The sequence below is a fragment of the Hylaeus anthracinus genome, unplaced genomic scaffold (genome assembly GCF_026225885.1).
Source record: "Hylaeus anthracinus isolate JK02 unplaced genomic scaffold, UHH_iyHylAnth1.0_haploid 12001, whole genome shotgun sequence".
Taxonomy (NCBI): domain Eukaryota; kingdom Metazoa; phylum Arthropoda; class Insecta; order Hymenoptera; family Colletidae; genus Hylaeus; species Hylaeus anthracinus.
This window is the reverse complement of record NW_026534348.1, coordinates 1,798,735-1,822,985: the sequence shown is the minus strand read 5'-3', so window position 1 is coordinate 1,822,985 and position 24,251 is coordinate 1,798,735. Positions and strand designations below refer to the sequence as shown.

General features: G+C 32.0%; 1 protein-coding gene across 15 annotated transcripts in view; it reads left to right on the top strand.

Moving 5' to 3' along the window:
- LOC128891026 (protein held out wings) overlaps nucleotides 1-24,251 on the top strand; it is a 34,561-nt gene that overhangs the window by 9,533 nt on the left and 777 nt on the right. For 2 of the 15 annotated variants that reach the window (XM_054150167.1, XM_054150169.1), the window contains exons 3-8: nucleotides 8,229-8,362; nucleotides 8,874-8,990; nucleotides 9,437-9,580; nucleotides 10,965-11,067; nucleotides 11,887-12,204; nucleotides 19,850-22,218. In XM_054150167.1, the coding sequence (XP_054006142.1) occupies nucleotides 8,229-8,362; nucleotides 8,874-8,990; nucleotides 9,437-9,580; nucleotides 10,965-11,067; nucleotides 11,887-12,204; nucleotides 19,850-19,932 (899 nt within the window). In that variant the 3' untranslated portion in view covers nucleotides 19,933-22,218. Of the gene's footprint in view, nucleotides 1-1,595; nucleotides 1,911-3,257; nucleotides 3,322-8,228; nucleotides 8,363-8,873; nucleotides 8,991-9,436; nucleotides 9,581-10,964; nucleotides 11,068-11,886; nucleotides 12,921-13,163; nucleotides 16,639-19,849; nucleotides 22,219-24,251 lie in introns of those variants that run through there. The other 13 variants (XM_054150170.1, XR_008460737.1, XM_054150157.1 and 10 more) reach the window with 13 other exon arrangements.

The following is a 24,251-nucleotide window of genomic DNA, read 5'->3' as shown; positions in this document are numbered from 1 at the left end:
CTTCCGCCATCTCTCTGAAAGATAAAGATGACATGACGTCATGTTTCCAAATCTTTTGTGGATTGCTAGCAAAATACCGTTCCAAGTACACTTTTACGTCTTCTGTTACGAGACCTGATATTGCTATCGTATCTTTTCCAATCCGCAGTCTGGTCCTCGGGCTAGAATTGTAGGAAGAAAAATTCAAATTCCAAGTAAATGGAAAAAAATGTCGCGGACCCTTGTGGCCCTTGGGAGCTCATAGGGGCCGATGACCGGATTGACCTGCAGTTCGCTTCATGCCGCACGGCATCTACCAACGGGCGGGCTCGTGCCACTTCAGCTTCGTTCCATTCTCGTCATTATCTATCCCTCTTTCTCTCCCCTTATTCTCTTACCCGCTCATTTCTTCACTTGTTCGTTTGGTTACTCGCTTATGCGAGTTTTACTCTTTTCGCCCTTCTCCCGGCTTTCTTTATATACTCGTCGATGTATTATACTTATTTCTTAGCACTTTTCGACCAATACAATCTCGTCCATTTTTCCTCTCTTCATTTTTCTTATTCGTTTCGACTTCGACTCTTCTCTTATCCCATTCTCACGATTATCGTCTCTTTCATTCTCAAGTATTTTTGCTCTCTTTCTCTGTACCCCTCCATCCGTTCCTCGTACACAGGCTCACGCACAAATTATCTCTCTCTTTCTCTCGCTCTCTCGCGAAGCCGAGGCCCTCTCGCTTCAAGCTTCGAAAAGTAAGTAGGGTGAAAGGAATTCTCTGCCATCTCCGTCGCCTGCCACCACTCTCCGTTCTTCTCTTTATCATTCTTTCTGCTTGCCTTGAGTTGGGCGTGTGCTCGCACACGCACGCCTGGGTCATTATACCAATATTCTCATACTATACTCGACTTTAGTCGGTCAGATTTGCTGTGAATAACGACCAAGCAGATTCAGTATCTACAGTTTTCATTTAGAATACCGGTATGATTCTTCTAGTTTACCGCTTACTCGACTCACTGCTTCGAGTTTCTGTTGTACAATTTATAGGTTAACTCTATACCTACCAACATTTTATTTCCACCTATTTCTATCTCGAGCTGCCAAATTACTGGTCTCAACGCTTTATTTATACAGGGTGTCCCAAAAATGTTGGAGGTTATTGAAAGGGATGGTTCGGGAGGTGATTTGAAGCAAATTTTTCCTTAGCGAAAATCTTGGTTGAGGCTTCGTTGAGGAGATATTAACGGATAACACTGACCAATCAGCGGCCGCTCCATTGGCATACTCGCGCTCTGATTGGTCGGGGAGCGCGTAGCCTACGCTATCGCGGCCGCTCCACCGGCATACTCGCGCTCTGATTGGTCAGTGTTTTCCGTTAATATCTCCTCAACGAAGCCTCGGACAACATTTTCGCTAAGGAAAAAGTTGTTTCAGATCACCTCCCGAACCACCCATTTCAAGATGTTACAACATTTTTGGGACACGCTGTATTATCCAATATTATGTAGTAACCAATATTATCACAAATAACAATTGTGATCTTCAGAATTCTCACTGACGGTAGACTCGGTCCAAGACTTGCTGTAGGGAGCAGTTGATATCTCAAAGAAAACATACCTGAAATTCTATAAACAGAATATTCCAAGAAACAATTAATATTTGGCCTCTGAATCGATTTTCCCCCTTAAATAGGTTCAAAAATATTGTCTACTGATAGTCAACGCGCAAAAGATACAATTATGCGAACACAGTGTAATGGAGACGCGTGTAGAAGCTAATCTATCCGGTCTATTGAAAATGGTAATAACAATCTCATAGTCTTCGCAGACGACCTCATCTTGTATACATATACTGGAGATAAACACATCGGTAGAATTCCAAAGATACTACAAGCACTCTTCGATAAAATGCAAAAATTTTGTAATACGTGGAAGGTAAACATTCATTGTTGTGAAACAATATTGTTCAGAAGATTCCTTTACGTAGCCACGAGAAATACAAAAAAAAAAAAAATATGTTGGGAATCTTTCCATGAAATTGAATCCGAAGGTTGAAAAACAGGTTCAAGTTTGTTTATGTATTGGACGAGTAGCTCACGTATTTGTTCATTCTTTTTCCTAACAATCATATATTCTTGTTTTAACGTTATATTGGATTAACCCAATTACAATATTATAAAATGTATCTACACAACTCTGGGTTATATGGAATTAGTTCAGTCGATTGATAATTGAGTAGTGAAAGTAATGACTTGTAATACCGTAATATACGTTGTTTATGTTTTATATTATATGTTGCACTTCAAACTACGTCAGAGTTTGACAATCTTTTTCATTCGTAAATGCTATTTATAAAAGATAAGCAATGATTAGAATTATCTTTATAACTCCGAGCAAACGTTATTGATATTTATCTATTTTCTACAAACAGTGGAACTCTCGGTCATCGATCAATTTTCTTTTAACGAATATGATGTAATGATATGATTCTAACATGTTTCTTTTCCGAGTCTTTGGGTCAACAATGAAAGGGTTAATAGTTCTTATAACTTTTATATGGAGTAATCGTATTTTCTTGTCAGTATAAGTCGAAGTTTGACACTACCTTGCAATCCGCTTCATTACCGAGATAAAAGCGCCACAAATATACAGGTGTGACTTCCGGCGTGTGGTCAAACATGCACGCACAAGAAATATGCACCGACGCATGATCGCACGTGCCACAGGCATATGAATACAGGGGGCGAAGCATGTCATCGTGGGGGGACCTTTAAGAGAGGTGCGACGAGATAAATTGTGCCTTTTGAATAATTGCATTTCCATGCATGCACTGTACCGCAAATAACGAGATAATATTAAAGACAGGATAATAATAGGAAGATACGAATTTACGAGGATTGTAGAGCCTTTAATTTTTCTCTCAAACAAAGAAACTAAAGATTTTCTTGTTTATTATATAATTACATTGTTGATGCGCCTATGAATCGCGAGAAAAGTAGAAAATTTAAATAAATATGAAGAGTTGAAAACTGTGGTTTTGGTAAACAGTTTTGCCATTATTTGTATGAAAAAGTTGTTTAATTCAATTTGTTTTATCAATGTTTTCGGTGCATCGACAATTTTGAATAAACGACATCATATTCGTTATTAATAGACAGTAGACCAACCAGTTGACGATTTTAGATATACTTATCTAACTCTCCGATGAATTTACTATACTTGCACACAATACATGTAAACATTGCTCGTTGTCGCTAACCCGTTTTTTCTTTTTTGTTTCAGGTAAGTCACGAAAACTTAACGCAGGCGAATCAATGCATATTTCCAAAGAAATTTCTTATCGCAGGTATTTATAATAATTACTGAATGTTGACAAAAAAAAGGGATTAGATTATTTTTAAGTATGCAGAATTAATTTTTACACCTAATAAATAGAAACGTGAAAGTGTGTCCTATCAAACCTCAATTGTTCCTAATGCTTGACAAGAGAAACTACTTGTACATTTTATATCCAGGATAGTAACTTCTTTATTAAACTCACGTTATTACCCCCTTCTTAAATGCAATATTAACCACTGTTCTTGATTTCTGTTATCAGATTCACAATGGTGATAAGAGCATTTAACGATTAACGATGTATGTATTTGATCAAATTAAACTTTGACGCTTCAATGATCGCATACAACTCGATATCCCCCTAAAGTCTGTAGTCACTTGAAAGCCCCCCTAAAATGCTCCAGCGCTCCCCTGGAGGGCGCTACCACCCAGGTTGGGAAGCGACACTCTAACCGGTTCTAAAAGAGTCAAAGTGCATGTTAGGTGGTTCCCCTAACCCCTTTATTATATAATTGGGATTAGCTACCTGCTTCGTGGATTCCGTAACAAAAGGATTAGCATACTGTACCCTACCAAGGGGGACAGAATTGGAGATTGACGCACTTTGAACATTTTCTGCCGTATAATATATTAGTTTGTCTGAAAAATCCGTGCCGATTTTTGGTACGTGGTGCACGTCTGTTTATATTGGAATGATTGAAAACACATAACATGGGTGCATCCCTTAAAAGGTGGAAAGATCGTGGAACAAAATGTTATTTATATAATTCAATAAATATATATCAAACTTCAAATGTGCCTTTGGATTTTTCTTAAAAATTGGCACGAACTTTCTGGACAACCCAATAATATTACAATATTATGCATTTAATAGTTTCTAGAAAGATTTTGAAAAATGTTGAAAATTGTCATTTTTGTCACACCCTTTTTTTCAATGAATTATAACTATTATACTAGCCAACGAATGAAAATGAGCTTTCGTGGGCTTACAGCGAAGACACCAAAGTACCAAATAAAAATAACTTCAGTTTGAACAAACATTTTATTAACCATTTCTTTAAAAAATGGTTTAATTAAATTAAATACGAATTAGCAAGCATATAAAATCGCGAGTAAATAATTTCCCCAGCTTAACTGTATATTTTCTCGGGACATGATCTTCTCTTCCAAGCATGTGATTTGTGTCATGGATCGTTGTCTTTCTGATTACGACATCGATGATGTCATAAAATGCTGCAACTATACTAAGACCAACGCTGTTCCAACATCACTGCCTACGCCTAAGTAGACGTTTTTTTTCTGGCACGATGCAAGAAATCGGTTTATAACTCGGTTACGAGCTCCAAATTTCAGTTCAGAAGTTTCTCTTTTCTAAAGTTTTCTAATTATTCATTTATCATCTTCAACTTCTCGAGGGATATTGTCACATATGTGCACGTTTGCTTTTATATCAAAATTACCGTCACTTGCGATGGAAATACGTTTTAGAACTAAAAAAAATATACTATATTAAAGTGAGACATCATATATTTGTATGTTAACCATCTATGGATCAAATTTTCTTTTCTACAAACAACTTGCAAGAGATTTATTTTGATATTTCAGGCTGATGATGATGCCAATCGTCATCGATAATAACGTTATTGGTTATTAGAGACATTATATAATTAAGAGGTTTAAGGTCGAATATATTATAACTTGATAACTTTTTTTGGAGAGAGGGAATTACATCCTGACACGTGATGAAAGGTTGAGAACTACTGATGTACAAGCTATTTATGAGTATGATGTGTTCTCCATTACTCCGAAGAAAAGTTACAGAGAAGCGATGAAATAAGTTCATCTGTACATTCGTCTTCTTTTACCTTGCTTCCGAATTGAAGCAAGTTTTGTGTAGTAGTTCTTTCGAACTCTAAAATTCTTATTTAAGACTAGAACTATTAAAATTACTGCTATGACCACTTGGTTATTAACAATGCTTATGTCGCAATTTTTAGAGACACATTTTGCCTGATTGTTGAGGTTAAAAAGATTTAAAGTTCTCAAAGTAAGATACTTTTGAACATTTATACACCTTTGTATCAACGTTTACTCTATTCAAACGTTACAACTGTAGAATGCTTTATTTCTGTTACACAAATGAGTTCACACATTCATCTTAGACGTACGGAACCACGATTACTGCATAAAAAGCTGGTATTTCAAGTATTACCATTCATTGCATGGTACTGGCAAGTGAAGGGGTGATCGTTAAATAACAAGTAAGACTGTGGATAGTGCAGTATAGGGATTATTGCAGAAATGTGTAGCCACAACAGTCGAGGTTCTACTGATGTTTCTTTTTGATGAAATCCTATGTAACAGTAAAAAGATCATCAAATTTTGTGCTAACGACGAAATTTCTTGCGTCGAAACGTTGAAAATGATAGAAAGACTAATGTGAGTCAACTTTATCGCTAAAAATAGCGATTACCTTGGTATGGCATGGCGATTCGTATGGTCAAGAAATCGATTCGATTCGATTCTGAAAAGGATGCAATAGACTTGTCACGACGAAATCATTCTATCGCAAGTCCCTTGCATCATCTTCCAAATATCTGGGAAGTCTAAGAAGTTACATTTGTAAAACGTGCCATACCACGCACCTGCTTTTTATATCTAAAAAATCTTATTACAAGTTTGCAGCCATTAGCTCGCTATTACTCGCGACAAAGGATCGACAAATGACTGTTTGTCGCGAGTAATACCGATTACCAGGTCTCACCACGTGGAGGTTTCTGCAAGTGGAGACCCGCGAGGGAGATAGAAGGAAACAAAGTTCCTTCGATCTCCTTCTGTACAATTTTAGAAACTAAGTACGCGAAGAGGGAAATACTAGGCTGTCCCATAAGTTTCTTTCGTAATTTGCACTCAATTATTTTGTGTGACAGTGTTTATATAAATAGACAATCTAATTTCTTAGATATCGATGTTGTAACAGTAATGGAGCAAAATGAATCGTGCACAATTCAATAATGCAACGTTAGACATAAAATATTGTGTATGTATTACTTATTAATAAAACGAAAGAAACTTTTCGGACAACCTAATAGAAGGAAACAAAGTTCCTTCGATTTCCTGATCTGACCTCTGCCAAGCAATTATTGAAAATTTCCAATTTTTTAAGGGGAAAGCGAAGCTAAAATGAAATCGCGAACACGACGCGACCGTGCAGACAGACTTACTGGGTCAGACCCGTTTCCTCTTGGCGAGTCTCTCGAAAAAGACTAGCTAGAGGACGGCAACCGACCTTTCTGTCCATCTGCACGGTTTGGTCACTCTGCTTATTGCATGAAGCAATGACGACCGAAATGGACGAAATTACGCGTCCCCGAGCGCGGCCGTACAAACAATAGAAAAACGGGTAATAATTATAATACTTGGCAGAGGACAGATATTCGTACGCGACTTACGACTAATTTCCAAGCTTAACCTAGCCTTATATTCTAACGCTGCTTAGAACTAAGCTTCCCACGGCGGATGCGATGTCTTCGTTCGATGAAGTATCTAGATAAGAGAAACTGAAAATCAGAACATATATACACATACAGAAGTAATGTAATGAAGTAACTTGATAATAGAAAAGGAAAACTATTAATTAAAATATCGAGTTACATACAACTCCATCGATGAATACATATGAAGCAATGAATCCATCGCAGCAATTCGAAGAAACAATTCAATTGCGAGTCGTTTTGGAATCTACCTAGCAAAGAGAAATCAAAGCACCAGGACAATCAGGAAATATAATTAATGCCAAATAAAATACTTAAAGTAATATTAGTGCCTGATGGAAGAATCATAAATAACGAAAAATTAATACGAAAATAGAAATTAACATATATATATCTTATACATAAAATATGTAAGAATGAGAAAATTAAATTAAAAAATAATCTGTAAAGAAATACTCAAATTAAACAAAATGTTGTATAAATTCAGTTAAACCTAACCAAGGACACATAATTGTAATAAGAATACAGGGAAATATAAGCTAACATGACGATACAATAATAAAAATGAAGAAAAAATAAAAAATTTGCGTTCGCTCACCAGTGCTGATCATCAGTTACCAATTGGTCAGTAGTGGTCAGTAGTGGTCAGTAGTGGTCAGCAGTGGTCAGCAGTGGTCACCCCCTGGCCATGCTGAGTCAGGCTTGGTCATCCTAGGCCAGCCTTGGTCCTCGATCGGCTCAACGCGCACACGCGAGGTCTGTACGACCTTTATCGCCCGAAGTATACACGAGAACTGAATGCTTGGACGCTTCGGTACCTATCAGCCAAGCAAGGTCGAACGAGGATTGGTCGACGCTTGTCAGCAGAGTTTGTTCGATCCAAGGACAATGGAATTGACGAAACGTTAATATTACAGAAAAATCGTATTCTCGATCAGTGTTTAAAAAAATATTATTAACAACTAATTTAACTATTGTCAAAAATTAATATTTAATTGGTTCAATCGATAGATATTAAAATATTGACAAATTTCTTACAAGTACTGTGTACGATGAATACTTATTCTGAACCGTGATTGTTATTAATATTTCATCGACGATGGAATGTTACTATATGCATTGTAAATATTCAATTAACACGGAGATGTACATACTTAACTCATTTTGAAGTTTCAGATTATTATATCAATGTTTTTCGAAAAAGTAATATTTCCGAATATGAAAAGTAATGTTATTTTTTATTTATTTATATTTTATATTTTATATTTTATTTTATTTTAGTTTATTTTTTAAAAGTTAACGAAGAGTAATAGGTATCGAAATAAAGAAAAATTTCTTTGTTTGAGAGTTTTATTTCAACTTCCTAAAATCGTCCTGCCCATCCGAAATATCCTGTCTACAGATTTTCTGTTTTCTGTTTTAGAAATCGCAAAAGTTCGGGCGAGTCTCTTCCAAATCAGTGGCGTAAAAAAGGAACCACTGGTTTTGCCAGAACCAGAAGGCGAAATCACGACACTAACAGAGAAAGTTTATGTGCCCGTCAAAGAACATCCAGATGTAAGTTTCTCCCATTACTTTTCATTACATTATGTTAAAGTAGAACTTAATACTCGTCAGCAGATTGCGGATGTTCATGTATTTATGGGAATTAGAAATATGGAAAAATGTATGAGATTGTGCAAAAATGCATAAATATATTAAATATTATATTATCTGGGAAGTGCGTTAAAAGTGCGGTAAAAGAAAATTTTGTATTTACTGATCACCCCGATTACCTGAACTCGTGGTTGATTAATACTCTTGAATAGATATGAATAATCACCGGCTGGCAGGCATTAGTAATTCTTTCATACAGAGAATGAGTCATTCACTAATGAAACTTGTTTCTTTTTTTTTTATTGCCTTCGTTACATTTTCATGAGAGTAGTGTCAATAAATGAGCTCAAACATGATTCTTTCAGAGCATTTATTTTACTTAAATATATCACTAATACATATTATACGTTATGTATTTGTAATAATAGTATTTTTTCCATAAACTTTTTAATATTATTTTCTTATTTTACAGTTCAACTTTGTTGGAAGAATTCTTGGGCCACGCGGGATGACGGCTAAACAATTGGAGCAAGAAACAGGATGTAAAATAATGGTCCGGGGGAAAGGTTCCATGAGGGACAAAAAGAAGGTATCCACCTTTATTACTTACAATTTAATTTAATTTTTCAAACTAACTAACACGTATTTTGGTACATATTCTCATTACCTTGTATATGCAAAATAGAGTTTGGAAAATATTCCATTTTATACATAATCATGTACTAAATGGCCCCAATATTATTACACCTGTACTCTTAGAAGTATTAAATTTACGTACATTAATATTCATAAAGAAAAATTTACTAGAAAATAGAGTTTTCACTTACTTGCTACAGCGATATTTGTTTTCAAGCTGCATATGATGAATAAGAAAAAATGTTATCGTAAGTACAATACATGTATATTAACAATTCATGTATTCAATGTTGCCATCTGTGTTTCAAATTCTTCAAGTTCAATTTTCGAATGGAAGATTATGTTACGTGGAAAATCATATTATAACACAATATTAATCCATACCGATTTCTTTTTTAGGAAGAGTTAAATCGCGGCAAACCAAACTGGGAACATCTGACGGATGAACTGCACGTTCTATTGACAGTCGAAGATACGGAGAATCGTGCCACGTTAAAACTTGCCAGAGCTGTGGAAGAAGTCAAGAAACTCCTTGTTCCCGTGGTGAGAAAGTTCCTGTTATTAACTACGATAAATAGTGGTATTGTAACTTCATTTCCATTTAATTTAAAGAAAGAGAACAAATGTATACTCACAGATAAATAAATTAACCGATCAATGATTATATTGTACATTTAACGAGAATTAAAAGTTCTTTAAGAAGAGAAGTCTAGCTAAGACGGTCCTAGGTAGGCTTTCTCCCTTAAATGTGTTGTAAAATCATTAAAATCTGATTAACGTTAATAATATTTAACACATTCACTGCTTAGTTTCTCGGTGGCACAATGTCTCCAATAGGACGTCACCATGATTTGTATACGTAATATTGGCACTGTGAACGTGTCAAGGTTGAGATATACTACCGATACATGAGACGGGCTGGCACCAGACCCACAGCGACTCATAGATATTATAATGTACCAGTGCTGAAAGGCATGTCCGTGGCGAGTACAGAGACTTCGCAAGAAGAGGAAGAAGTGAAACGAATCAGCGCTGCGCCTACGGCTAAGGCGCATAGTTACATAGTGACGGTATCCCTTCGTATTTGTGATCGTCTTCTCTCGGTTGCAAAGAGATTATATAGAGCCTCTCCAAAGAGGATTCTGGCGCACGCCCAGAGGTACAGAAACGTTTGCACTCGTGAGAGCACCCAACCAATTGGGTCTTATACTAGAACTTCGTTTATCAGCTACTCATTTAAATATGATTGGTTCAGTTTTGCTCTTCACTGTACATTGAGCGGACAATGATTTAGTGGGTCGAGGTAGATTGAATGCATACATGAGAAACGGCGACCACTACGTAAATGTGCGTTCTAGCCGTAGACGCAATGGTAGTACGTCACACCTCTGCAATCTGTTTTTCCCTGCGCCTCATCTCTATGTTGCCTGTACTATAGTATACAACATGAGACAACTTGGGAGAGAAAAATGATGTAGTAATAGCATAAAAACCCTAGTGACGATATTATTAATGCCTAACAGGTTGTACTTTAAATACAAAGATGTTCAGGAATCAGTTGACAACTGTGTACATAGGAATCGGGGACGGATGAATCCCCTCTAGTTATCCCCTCTAGTGACGAATATGAGAAGTACCACCGCAAACGGTTCCGACAGTTCTACTGTAATACGCATTTGAATTACCAACCAAATCGTTGTTGCTTTGATGTTATCGCAGTGCCGGTTCGTTCTGTGTTGTGTAGTATAATTCATCAACCTTTAACAGCAGTATCTGTGTTAATATTTCTATTACATAATCACTAATTTGTAAAACTTCAGTTTTTGTATACTTGAAGGTATATGCTAGTTGCTATTTATCTTTCAAACTTTTACGAGTTATTCAAGTCAGTATTAATACGTTTCTTATGAATCATGTTGGTTGTTAGCAGGCTGATGGCGAGGATGAGCTTAAAAAACGACAATTAATGGAGCTCGCTATTATAAACGGTACCTATCGGGATTCCAATATGAAAGTTGCTGCAGCCACAGGTATACTTCTTAACAGTCGTTTTCTTGTACAGGTAGTTCCCGCTTTACGAATTTCCGTTTTACGAATTCCCGGCTTTACGAATTTTGACCCGCCAAGCTGTACGTCTGTGCGCGTGCGTTTATGCAGATACCAGTTTACGCTACGCAGTTAGTTGCCACGCTGACGCTGTTAAGAGTGACTGCACAATAGTCTTACGTAGAGTTTCAAATTTACAGGTAAGTAGTTCCCGTTTTACGATTGAGAATCGGAACGAATTAATTCGTAAAGGTGGGACGTACCTGTACAAAGCATTAGAAAAACTCCTCCGCAGTATTTTTGTCAGGCGATACTATGATTGTGCGTTGCGCGTGTTATATATGCATATAGCGTTTTTATGATGTTATTTACATTGTTTTATAACCAAATGGCACAACAAAATAATAGAAGGAAAACGTTTCCTTGTTACTTTATAAGGAAAATGAGTACTCATTGAAGTGGATGCATGCAATAAATGGTTTCATACCTAACCCATACCCTATCACCCTGATGATAACTGAGATAAGCGACCAAACATTGAGATTGTAGTCTGCTCACCCCAAAAATGAAATTCCTATATGGTAGTCAGTCATTTCAGTCACATTTTGCATATAAAGATGGCGGATGTGTTAGTCAGCCTCCGTAATAATCAAACATTTTCTACATTTTTTTTAACTTAGAACTGATCTTTCCAGTTTCTACGTTACTAATTAGAGGTACTTTTGAACGTTTCTCGTATTATTTGGTTTAATAACTAAGCACTCTGGAAGATCTTATTTGGACATAGTTTAGAGTCAGTGTAGCATTTGATATTTCAGCTTGCGACGAAGAATGGAGACGTGTGGCAGCAGCTGCAGCAGAAACACAGCGGCTGCTTCCAGGCTTAGCCACGCCAATGAGAACGCCCAGCGCTCCATTGGGAGCACCGTTAATTCTCTCACCACGGATATCTGTCCCAACAACTGCAGCATCTCTTCTGAATGGCTCAGGTCCACCAGGATCTCTTCTCTCTGCTGGTGATCCTCATGGCTTAATCTACACGCCATATGCCGATTATGCCAATTATGCAGCCCTGGCAGCCTCACCTCTTCTCACGGAATACACCACTGCTGATCATTCTGGTGGGTTGTTTGCTCGCTGATTTTAGTTCCACGATCGTTCTCCATGAGTATTTTTCTCTTCCCTTATTTCTGCTTTTTGATCTCCCTCGTTCTTTCAGCATAAATGAAATAGAAATATCAGAATGTGTGAGGAAAAGAGAGAGAAAGAGACAAATGAAAAGAAATATATCTGCGTTTTCTGATATTTTGAGAAACGTTTCTTTGTGGAGAATCTCCTTTATCCAGAAGTGTTTTTTTTTTTTTTTTTTTTTTTTAAGAAAAATTTTACATATATGGCACACTCGATTAATACTCAGCTCGTATGTAGCAAATCCAATTCTTTATTTGGAAATAATTGCTTACATAAAAGAACTTCTGGAATTATACAGGGTGTTCCATAATATATGATATCCACTTTAGGAATAAGTTCATTTGATCTACTTTCCAAGTCATAGTTAATTTTGTGTTCTTGTATCTTGTATCTGCTTACCTTTATTGATTACCTTGCAATGTAGAATTTAAGTCACATTCTACAAGCTCATAGATTAGATTTAGATGGGCATGGACTATTTATCAATTAGAGTAACTTGTTAATATTATTTCAAACATAAAATACTATACATTTCTGAAGCATAATGCTGTTATAAAAATGAATTAATATTATCCAATGAATGTTATAAAATCAGCAAACTTGGAAACAAAGTCAAATGTAACATATGAACAAATTTTATTGTTTTTTAAATGCTTTATACGTTTTTGGCATGGGTCTTACATATTATAGAACATACTGTATATAGAAGATGTACCACATCGTTTTAACAAATTAAAGTATTTGCTTTATCGTTTAAGAGATATATAACAATTTTATATAAGTAAGTAATTAAATGCAAAAAATTTGTAGTTTCAAGAACACTCTTTTTAATATAAATATTATATAATTTTCGAGTGGACATCTAACGATAAAAATATTTTCATTTTAGATCAAGACGTGAGGAAAATACTCAAATTATCATCTTTATTCTATTAAATGGAATGTCATATTTTTCTGTTAGTGCTTGATAGCGACTCTCAAGACCTACTTTTTAAAAAACAACATTTCTTTGAAATTCTAAGGATTCTATAGAAAGTAATCCTACTCAGAAAGTATATTGGGCACTCTATGCTTAATGATATTATTCAAGCCATTGTTATAAGAATACTCTTTTTACATTTGATTTTTTTGGGGTTGAGGTAACATAAAAAGGAATGTTCTCCGCAATCAAACCAAAAAACCCATACATACGTATATCTGTTTATGTGTGTACTGTAATGATATTCAATAGTACCAGTTGTTTCGTCGCATGTGTAACTGGTTGTTATTTTATTATTATCAATATTATTATTATTATTTTTTATTACTATAAGCTATTAATGAAATTATTGATATTATTACTGTTTTTGTTATCACGATCATCATATCGTTAAATATTATGATTTTTATTGCTATTATTATATCTTCCATTATCATCATCATCATCATCATCATTATCATTTTAATTCAAACTTATCATTAGGTACTAAAAAAAGCAATATACAGATTAGTAGGAAAATTATAATTATTTTGGCCATTATCGGTTAGTAAAAAATTAATATATATAACTCGATAATTGTGCAGGTAACAATGTTAGTTGGTATGTACTACTTTTATTATGACATTTAATGTCTATATGGACAGAATCAAATCAATCATTTACTAGTCGTGTCAGTTCTGATAATTATTTAATGTTAATTATAATCAGAATTAATTCAATACTCGTCTCGAAATAATGAATTAACAGTAAGTAATAGAGTTCTATAATGTAGCATACGATATGAGCAGGAAAATCTTGTAATTTAAAAAGAAGAATTATTTCTTGGTAGACAAAAATACCAAACATGTAGGATCATATCTTTAGTATACTTTAGCTCGAGCCGGTATTCGAACAGGAAAGGCATTGAACTTCATTTATCATTTCTTCAGTTAGAACAACAATACGACCAATACAAATCGTCGATCCGTACAATACAGATACTATATATGCTCAGATAAAAAGGATGAATCATTTTTTCAATAAAATACTCGGCTATTTTATAATAAATCTTATACACACATTCGTTACTATTTATTGTACAAAGTATAGTTCAAATGTGTGTTCAGTAAATATGGCGTGTTTAAAAGATGACAATTTTTTGGTTTCCTGGGACAACTACATATGTACTTATTTACATAATCGTTTCTATTAACAAAATGATTAGTAAATATTAGATTTTTGGCGAATACCTAAAGTTTACAAGTCATTCAGTTTTTACAGCAAATTACATTGAAATAATTATCGCATTATCATTCCACGTTTACGTTCACTTTTCTTATTTAAACAAAACATTAAAAACTAGCAGCATTAGGATGTGTCAGTGTGACTCTCTTAAAAGTAAATAAGCAAAGGCAAAAGTCTTATTTTCGTTCTAGAACTCGTACAGAGATGAAAAAAAATAATCTTTATCTTCATTACAACACTAAAGTAAAAATAATATGTGCATTTGCATAGACCATTTTAACTAGCTTGATCATTTCAGTGTTAACTATTAATAATTAATTATCTAATTTAGTTCTAAAAAAATAATACATATTTATAATGTCTGTTTCTTTATTTTAAGTTTCAAAAATGTTTCATTTTTCGAACATGCCATATTTTATGATATACTTTGTATTTTACTTATAGTATTTCAAATAATGAAAAAAAGGAATGCGCATGTGTTATTACATGTCCGGTTCTTTGGTGCATTAATATATTGATATATTTACGAAGTAATCAAATAAATCAAATATTATTTATTCTTGTTATCTTTAATATGTATGTCTACAGGGTAAAAATTATGAACAGAAGCAAGTCAATTTCTCATGAGAATAAGTATTAGAAACGTCAATATTATGTTTAAGTAGAGAACATTATTTTCAACCTGTAATTTTTCAGTAGATTTTAGAAAACTTCTAATTGTGTTATCATTGTGCATTTATTAGATTACAGTATGGTTTCAACCTGAAAAAATATCACTAAATTACTTCGATTAAGATAACATGAATATTGTAATAATTACAGCAATATATTTTATGTATTGCTCTAGCAACCAAAAGAATTATCCTTCTAATTTTTTAATTGTTTGAGAATATTCGAACAAAAACAGTTATTATTAATTATCCCAATTGTTCTGAGGCATTTTCTTGTTCTCATCTGTAAACATTTTTTAATTTTTTGGTGCAAAGTATAAGTTATTTTGAACGTTACTTTGAGTTTGCAATATGACAATTTTTTAAGCAAAGAGTAAAGCTATTTCTTAGTTATACATATATGATGTCATATATATTTATTAAATTTTTACATTATTGATAAGTAAAATGAAATGAATACTTAATATATTTATGTATAATCTTACTGTACAATTCTTTCTTAATGACAGTCCAGTATGATTTATATATATATAAATATGCACATCTATGTTTTTTTTTATTCTACTTCTCTATACTAGGAATCCCTTATTGTGTACTTTTAGACAAAAAGTAATTTCGTCGTATTACATATTGTAAAAGGGAAACAGAATATTAATTAATAATTTCAGATTTTATAATTAATTCTATTTCGCATTTTTCTATTCATTGTTTCAAATAGGGGATTTTACAAATCCTGTAAAGGTATATAATTATATCAGTATAAGTTATTAAATAATGTATAATATACTACATAGTTATGTATAGAATTATAATTGTATTTTTAGACAAATAATTGTATTTTTAGGATATCCAGTAAATTGAAGTTAAATTAAAGATTGATGTGCATAAAATAAAAATGAATTATTTAAAAAAAGAGAAAATTAAATTAAGATACAATATGCTCAACATTTTTTTTTCATTTGTTGGGCATATAAACAATATTTTGTAAATAATTTTGTCATAGAGAAAGAAACATATCAATATATTTAAACGTATGAACTGTATTTTTTTATACACCATAAAAATGCTTTTGTAAATTAAAGATAAATATTTTCATACATTCTTATTTTATCTATTTCTGTTCTTTTGGTGGCCATTCATAGTTTAAATTAATACTATTGATAGCATAATGTAAAGGATTATTATAAATACGTTTTCTTTTTTTTTAATATTACCGATCTTTCTAGTGCTGTGGCCGTTTATATTGTAATGCTATTACAGTTCGTGTATGTGTGTATTTCTTGAATAGATTAGACTTTGGTTTATGTATATTTGGATCAATATTACCAAATATTTCCTATTTATTAAGCTTTCAATATTCCGTCCACTATTATGAAATTATATTTACAGACTTATGAAATAATTTCTGGTAATAACATCTTAATTAACTTCCCCTAATTCAATCGCGTCAGTAAGAGGTATGCGTAAGTCAAACGATTTCACCCGAACTTGAGTATGTACAACGATTTTCCTTCTTCATCTAGCGTTTTCATTTTCTTGTTTTATTGCATCTTTTGGCGTTTCTTCTTTATCTCCGTAGGCAAGATCTGGCTTCAAATTCTTATCTCCAAGATCTCCTGAGGCCTGAGCAGGCTCAGGACGTTTCTTAGCTTTAGATTCTATTTGTGGATTCTCGACACCACCCACTCACTTCATCATTTTCTTTGTTATTTCCATCATCTGTGACTTGAACTTTTTCAACTATTTTGGGTTTCTTTCTTTTTGCGGGCATTTCTGCATCGGAATTAGGAGCTCTCTTTTCTTTCGCTTTTGCGTTAGACATACAATGTCTCTATCGCTAATCAAGCAGAACGCACCCACAAACGAATAGATCAACAAATATAACCAAGCAAACCATAGGTATAGAAATAACACCTAGGGACCAGATGGGTGACATTTTAAAAACTTGTAACATGTATTCATGAATGTTGAAACATAACTGCATTTTAAACGTTTCTTATATTGACTAGGAGTAAACTGAAAAGGAAGCAAACTTAAGTGTAGTATCCATTTTTTAACGGGTTTTTACAACATTGGTAGTGCCTATAATGTTGAAGGTATTGTTATGTTTATACCTCAAAAGCAAGCTATGTTACATTCAAATTTTTGAAATTAAGAATAAATATGAGACCTCATTTAATTAATGTTATATTCTTTGTCGCTATTTAAAATGTTAAATTTTCAAAATTTTGACTTAACATAGCTTGCCTCTAAGATATATGTACATATGGTTTTATGGTTGGATGGTTAATAGTTTAGCTGTTACTTAATCTTGTTAAGCTTATACAACTCATACTTATAATATAGAAATAATTAATACTTTCAAAAAATTCATTATTTAAAATTGTTGTGTAGATTGTAAGATGTATATAATATGAAAATATATTTTTTTAATTATTAATTATACTGCCATACAACCATATATCAATAACTTCAGCATTTCAAACACAATGTTCAAAAGCCCATTATAAGGTGAGCATTACTCTTGGCCTCCTTGAGTCCCCTCGTGAAATATAGACCGCAGTTTAGATACTTTTATCACTAGTGATAATGTTGTTTAATTTGGTGTCACAAACTGGAGCAATCCTTTAGAATGTTATTTTATTCTACCTCACGAAATAAATTTTGAACTTGTATTATACAGTTTCATTCATCACAAATAATTATTTTCTATGATACTTATCAATACTGTACACTACGTAATAGAAGTGAGTGTTCAATGTGACACGTGTAAGAACGAGAAAAATACTATTTATATAATATATTTAAGTAAGTAGTTAAGGTTATTAAAAAGTATTATATATAGAAAATGATAAAATCATGCAAATTAATTTATATTGATCTGTAATTATTTAATTGTATTTTTGTAATTATTTTATTATTCTGTGTTATGAGAATGTTTGAAAACGAAACGTGAAGTATATTGAACGACGAATTGCGAATACTCATCGTTTTTACAAAATACATAATGTTCGATAAGTGTTAATAACATAAGTTAATGTGCCTGTTTTTTAGTCTAATGATGAGAATTTCATCATATTGATAAATAAAAACCAATTGTATTTTATTTGTTAATTTGCGTTTTAATATAAAGCGCACCGAATTTAGATGTATGGAATTTGTTGAAAGTGGAAGTAGATTTTTACCATATCCTGTACATATGTGTATAAATTGAATTAATATCCATACGCGTGTGTGTAAATATGTATAATGAATTGGCAAAAAATATTATATGACAGAAAATTTCTATATTCAAGTGTCATGTATGCATACACGCAAATAACTTCATAATTCTATGATTAACAATGGCTTAAATTGGTTTGAAAGATACTTAAACAAATAGCCCACAAAATATGCAAGATATAAAAATGGTCACTTTTTCTTAGAAGTACAAGACAATGAGCAAAATTGTATTATACAATCGTGTTTCTTCTGTAATGTAATATAAACTCATCATTTTTTTATGTTTGTGTTAGGAAAAAAATATAATTTCTACTTTAAGAAACATGCTCGCATCTTGTAAACGTTCAAAAAATATTTCGCAAACTACAAAACAGCTAAAACAATAAATAGTTTTTCAATAAATATGATTGCAATTTAATTAATGTAATAATGTCTTACAATATTTTTCATAAGAATTACTTCACGTAGCTTACGCGTATATATAACTAGCATCATGTATCGAATGTTCATATTATTATGACCATTTTCTTGTAAATAAATGGTGTAAGAAAGAAAGAGAAGAGGAAATAGTTTCACAATTTTTGTACAAAATTTACAATAAATTTTAAATTAATAATATGAGCTACAAATACTATTGTATTGTACAAAAAATTCTAACATTTTTAAGTTGATATTTATCGTTTAATAATTTATTTATTATAAAAAATTGTGTCTTCCTCTTCCATGTTGTCTTGTACCATTTGACATAAAAAAAAACGCTACACAATAGTAGCGCGAAGACTCTAAAAACTTTTATAATAGTATATTATTTGTATATATTTCATATTAATACATATTTTTATATCACATTTCTATACAAACATTTGTGTGTGGGTGGGTGGGTGTGTGTGGGTGTGTGTGTGCATAATATATATAAGTATGTATATACAGAGAGTAGCTAACACGATTCTGAGCAACAATTTCCTTTGCAAAAATGTCGGTGGGGGCTTCATTTTTGCAAAGGATATTGTTGTTCAGAACGTGTCAGCTACCCCTCATTTCCAGTTCTTATAGGAGTTCTGGGATACCCTGTATATATACACATATATAATGCCCCCCATTTCACATTATTTCATGTAAAACATACTACTCTGTTTACTATTCCGAGTCTGAAGGACACGATCGAACGCAAACTGGTAAATGAGAAAAATATTTAATTGAACAAAACTTGATTGTTGCCTGTAGCGTGAAAAATTTTCGAACGATTATAATCATTTTTATCGCTGATACATACACAAATGAAAATGATGAGCAAGTACAGACGACCATGAGACATGTAGCAAAGAAAAGGTATTAGCTTACGTTTCGATCGCGGCCTTGTCTGAAATTTTAATTCTCTATTATTGTTTATAGCGGTATTTAAGTGACTTGCTGAGGCCTGGAAAATGATTAATACATGTGGATGCAGATGAATTATACACGTTTGTATGTTGGGGACAGGTGCAGCAGCCGCTGCGAAACAGCGTAGGCACCTGGGTCAGATTCGCGAGCACCCTTATCAAAGGGCTGGTGCTTTGTCGTGAATTCGGAGAGCGCAATCACAATACTGTACGCGCCTCCGCGAAGAGGTTAGTTCTTCACAAACGTTAAATTTTTTCATTTTACTTCAATATTTTGTTATGATATGTATATACATATTATGTTATTTGTTCCTGTATACATTTTTACCACACGGAGCTCACATACGATATTTTCAGGATAAGCGTTATTCCTTTTTTCTCCAAAAATGCTTTAATTTTCCTTGAATTTTCACAATTTGTACTTAAACTTACAAATATAACTGATTAATATAAGCAGACAGTCTTATGCTAATCATCTGATTATTTGCTACAATTCCACACTATTTTGTTCTTCAATGTAAAATGTAGATGATATTCCTAACTTGTTTAGTCAGATTTTATCAACATATTTTACTAGTTATATTAACAACAAAAATGTTACAATGCTGTCATAATGTGAAAAATGATGAGAATGACGGTAGTAGTCAAAAGCTATATGTTTATTATAAACTTATATTTCAATTACATTCCGTGAACATAAATAAATGAAATAATTTCAAATTATTTTTTTACAAATAATATTATAAATTTTAAAGTTCCAGGAAAATTATTGGATTTAGTTGAAGCTTACTTTTGTTTTACCTGACACTGCAACAATTTAATATTTACTAAATTTTTCCCTCTAGGTATCTACATTTAAATCATATAGATCTATATGGAAATTTCAATTATCAAATGTAGATATATGTATACTTTTAAATTGTTATATAATTACACGAGAGAGTAGATATATTAAGACAGGATTCTGGTATTTCCATGGCAGTATTTAATTATCTTTTTTCATTTTAATCATAGTATGTTACCTTTTATATATTACAAAATTCCTAGTCACACCTAGTCACAAGAGAATTCTTATATCTAAAGTATTACATTTATATTAAACTGTTACATTATATTAACTATCCAAATTAAAATAGAGACAATTATCCAGATTATTGTATAGACGGATGGGCACTATACTATTTCAAGAATATCAGAAATTACTAGTTTTATTTTACAATTTAGTTTCAATGTCTAAGTTATTGAATCTAAATTTCTGATTGGTATTACTTTATGAAAAAATGGTATTTACATATGAAAATGAAATGTACATTAATACGAGTTTTTATATTATATATTTTTTATATTATAATGTATTTTACATATTATACAATTTTTTTGCATTTTATTAAAAGTGTAACAGATTATTTTTTTAGTTTTAAAGTATGAAGCTCAAATACAATTTATTATCATAAATTTTATTGAATATCTTGCAATTAGAAAAGTACTGAAATTACTTTTAAAACATCTTTTGCTAATACAGATGGAAAACATTGTGATTTATAAAATTGCTGCAGTGAAATTCAAGAATAAAGACGGATGATACTTACAATGTGTACGTAACATCAAAAAGTAAGCAATTATATAATGTTGTATATTTACTTTTTGTATCTTTAGACCATAATATGTACACTGTACTATATGTTTCTAAACACTTTTATACATAATACATTTACAGATAGAAAAGATATTTACAGATGGTTAACCCTTTGCAGTCACATATTCAAATTTTGTCCTGTGAAATGCACATGCATGTTCTTTTATTAATGAATTTTTATTCACTTGTAAAGAACTTGTGAAGAAGTTTATTTCTGGAATATGTGATGTACATTTGATTATACTTTTTATGATAATAACTTCTTGATAAACAATGAACACCAGTTGAAACTTTTATATCATCGCTCAAGGTGATGACCTTGATAATGTATCTAAAAATTATTGAAATCGACAGAGATAGCACCTATTTTTGCATTATTACTAATTATAGTGCAGTATAATATAGAATATGAAATCAGTATTATTTTTTAGAAAATATTCGAGGTATTCTATATTTACTTGCTGTTAAATTATTATTGAATAATCGTACACAACAATTGCATAATTGCAAATAGTGAGATGTTTTGGTACATACACTATTTATATTTGTTATCTGTTTAAACATAGATTGAAATTTCAATATTGCGTCCACTCCCCGCAAGTAGGTATAAATAATACATTGTTTTAAATTATTTTGTACCTTTCCCTTTTCTTATTCTTGCATCATCATGTAAGAAAGTTATATACAATTGTATAATGGAAGTATGGTATGGGTGCGCACCTACCCATTTTTTTATATAATTTCTTTGACTTATTTGTATTGGAAAATAAAACTTTATAATAGTGAGTAATTACTAGTTTAATGGTAAAGTACAAATACCAGAGTCATTCTTGGATAATTCGAGTAATTAATTAATGCTACGAATGAGTTAATAATATGGAGAAAAGTGAAATGGAAAAAAAGATGATAGAGTTTGAACAAAGCAAAAAAATCACTTTCTAAATAGGTGTATTATAAGGTAATCTTATATTTCCGTGCATATATCTACCTCCAACATGTGTAAACCTATATAATCCAGTGTATTGGCAACTTGTGCCTGTGGAACACTTATTGACTTTTTATATAATTTGCCTAATTGTGCGTGTATATGTGTGCACGCGTGCACGATGTACGCGTATTTTAAATAAATGTATATACAAAGTATCGATAAGTAGTTTTTTCATTTTGAATGAAGGTAACAGGAGTGGTACTACGATACGATGCGAAGGTTCAAATTATAAAACAATACGTTTATTATTACAAAATTTGGATACATTATCTTTAAATTTTTGGATGTAAGTTTTCCATATGAATCCAGGATACCATTTGCATAACTAGAAACATGTAAACTTGAAAGTATCTAAAATTTACATGTATGTCATAATTTAGTTGTGGTGTTTTTCGATACGTCAGTAAAAATTAATCGACTAATATCATCATTGGTCCAAATTTTCCCGTTTGTTGTCAACAATTCTCAACAATTTTTGTTCTTCCACGTTTTCCAATAACAACTTGGGATGAACTTCATGTAAAACGGAAGTTATAATTCAATCCTAAAATTGCATCCTATCCTTCTTTATGTATCACCACTAACAATTACCACATGTAATTTATAATGGCACTTTCGTTATAGATGCAATTTTACCTATTACACTTATCGTATAACTAAGCATTGTCTTTATGAAACTAACAAAAATGCTCCACATGGCCAAGTTGACACTAACTTTATTCAAAAACCAAGGAAATTGTGAGTTAAAACTAAGGGTGACTTTAAGCAGCAAGCCTTTTATTAATTATAATCAAAGTTAAATATGCATATGAATATTTAAATATATATAGCATGCTGAATCTCACAATTGTATAATTTCTAAAAAAACATTTAAAAATATTTTTGTATTTACGAAATAATTTATCATCAAATTATGGAAAAGACAAGTGATGTGCTCTTGAGTTTAATATAATGGAACAGCGTCATCATGCAGAGAGCACGGCTTTTGTGAAATTACATAGAATATATTAGGCAATATATTTAATGATTTTTGTTGAAGGTAAAACATAAATGTTGATAGTTAATGATATTAACAGAAGACACTTGCTTCTTATATGTACATATCTCTCCAAGCTCCCTTTTTATATGTACTTATGTAATTACATTAATCATATTTGTATAATTTATAAATTTCAACACCAAGATAGTTTGTATTTTTAAAAGTTTGTACTTACATTGACCTTATATGTCGTATGTATTATTTAGTGACATTTGGGCATTGCTTGCTAATAGGATATTAATTGTGGAAGTTTATATGATTCACAGTAATAGCATTGCCATCACTATGTGTTTAATATCATACATGTATAGAATGTTACTTATTTAATGCTGCTATATGGTGGCAGGTGCACACCCAAGCTGCCTATAAAATTGATATAATCTTGTGGGAAATAGAGAGCTACTTTAAAGTCCTCTTAATATCACTATTCTAAATCTGCTTTTATATATTTATTTATTCCTTTTAATCGTTCTAGAATTCCATATAATTTTATGGATTTATCATCTTGACTATCCTATGCGCGGGGAGGGTACATGATTTTGTAAACCTTAAAATCAAAATAGTTTGACCCTCTAATAAGCAATGAAAATTATAATATGTAAAATTCATGAAACTGAAATAAATTATGTTATAAATATAGATACGACATATTCAAAAAATTGTTTAATCAATCTGTTAACATGATGTTATTATCTAGTTATGAATATTTATATAAAGAATTACATAGTAATATTTTAACAAATTATAGACATTGTGAAGTTTCTGATTATGCTAAAAAATTCATAATTGTTTAGAAATTAGAGGGTTAAAAACTATAAGCATTAGCCAGCAAATAACGA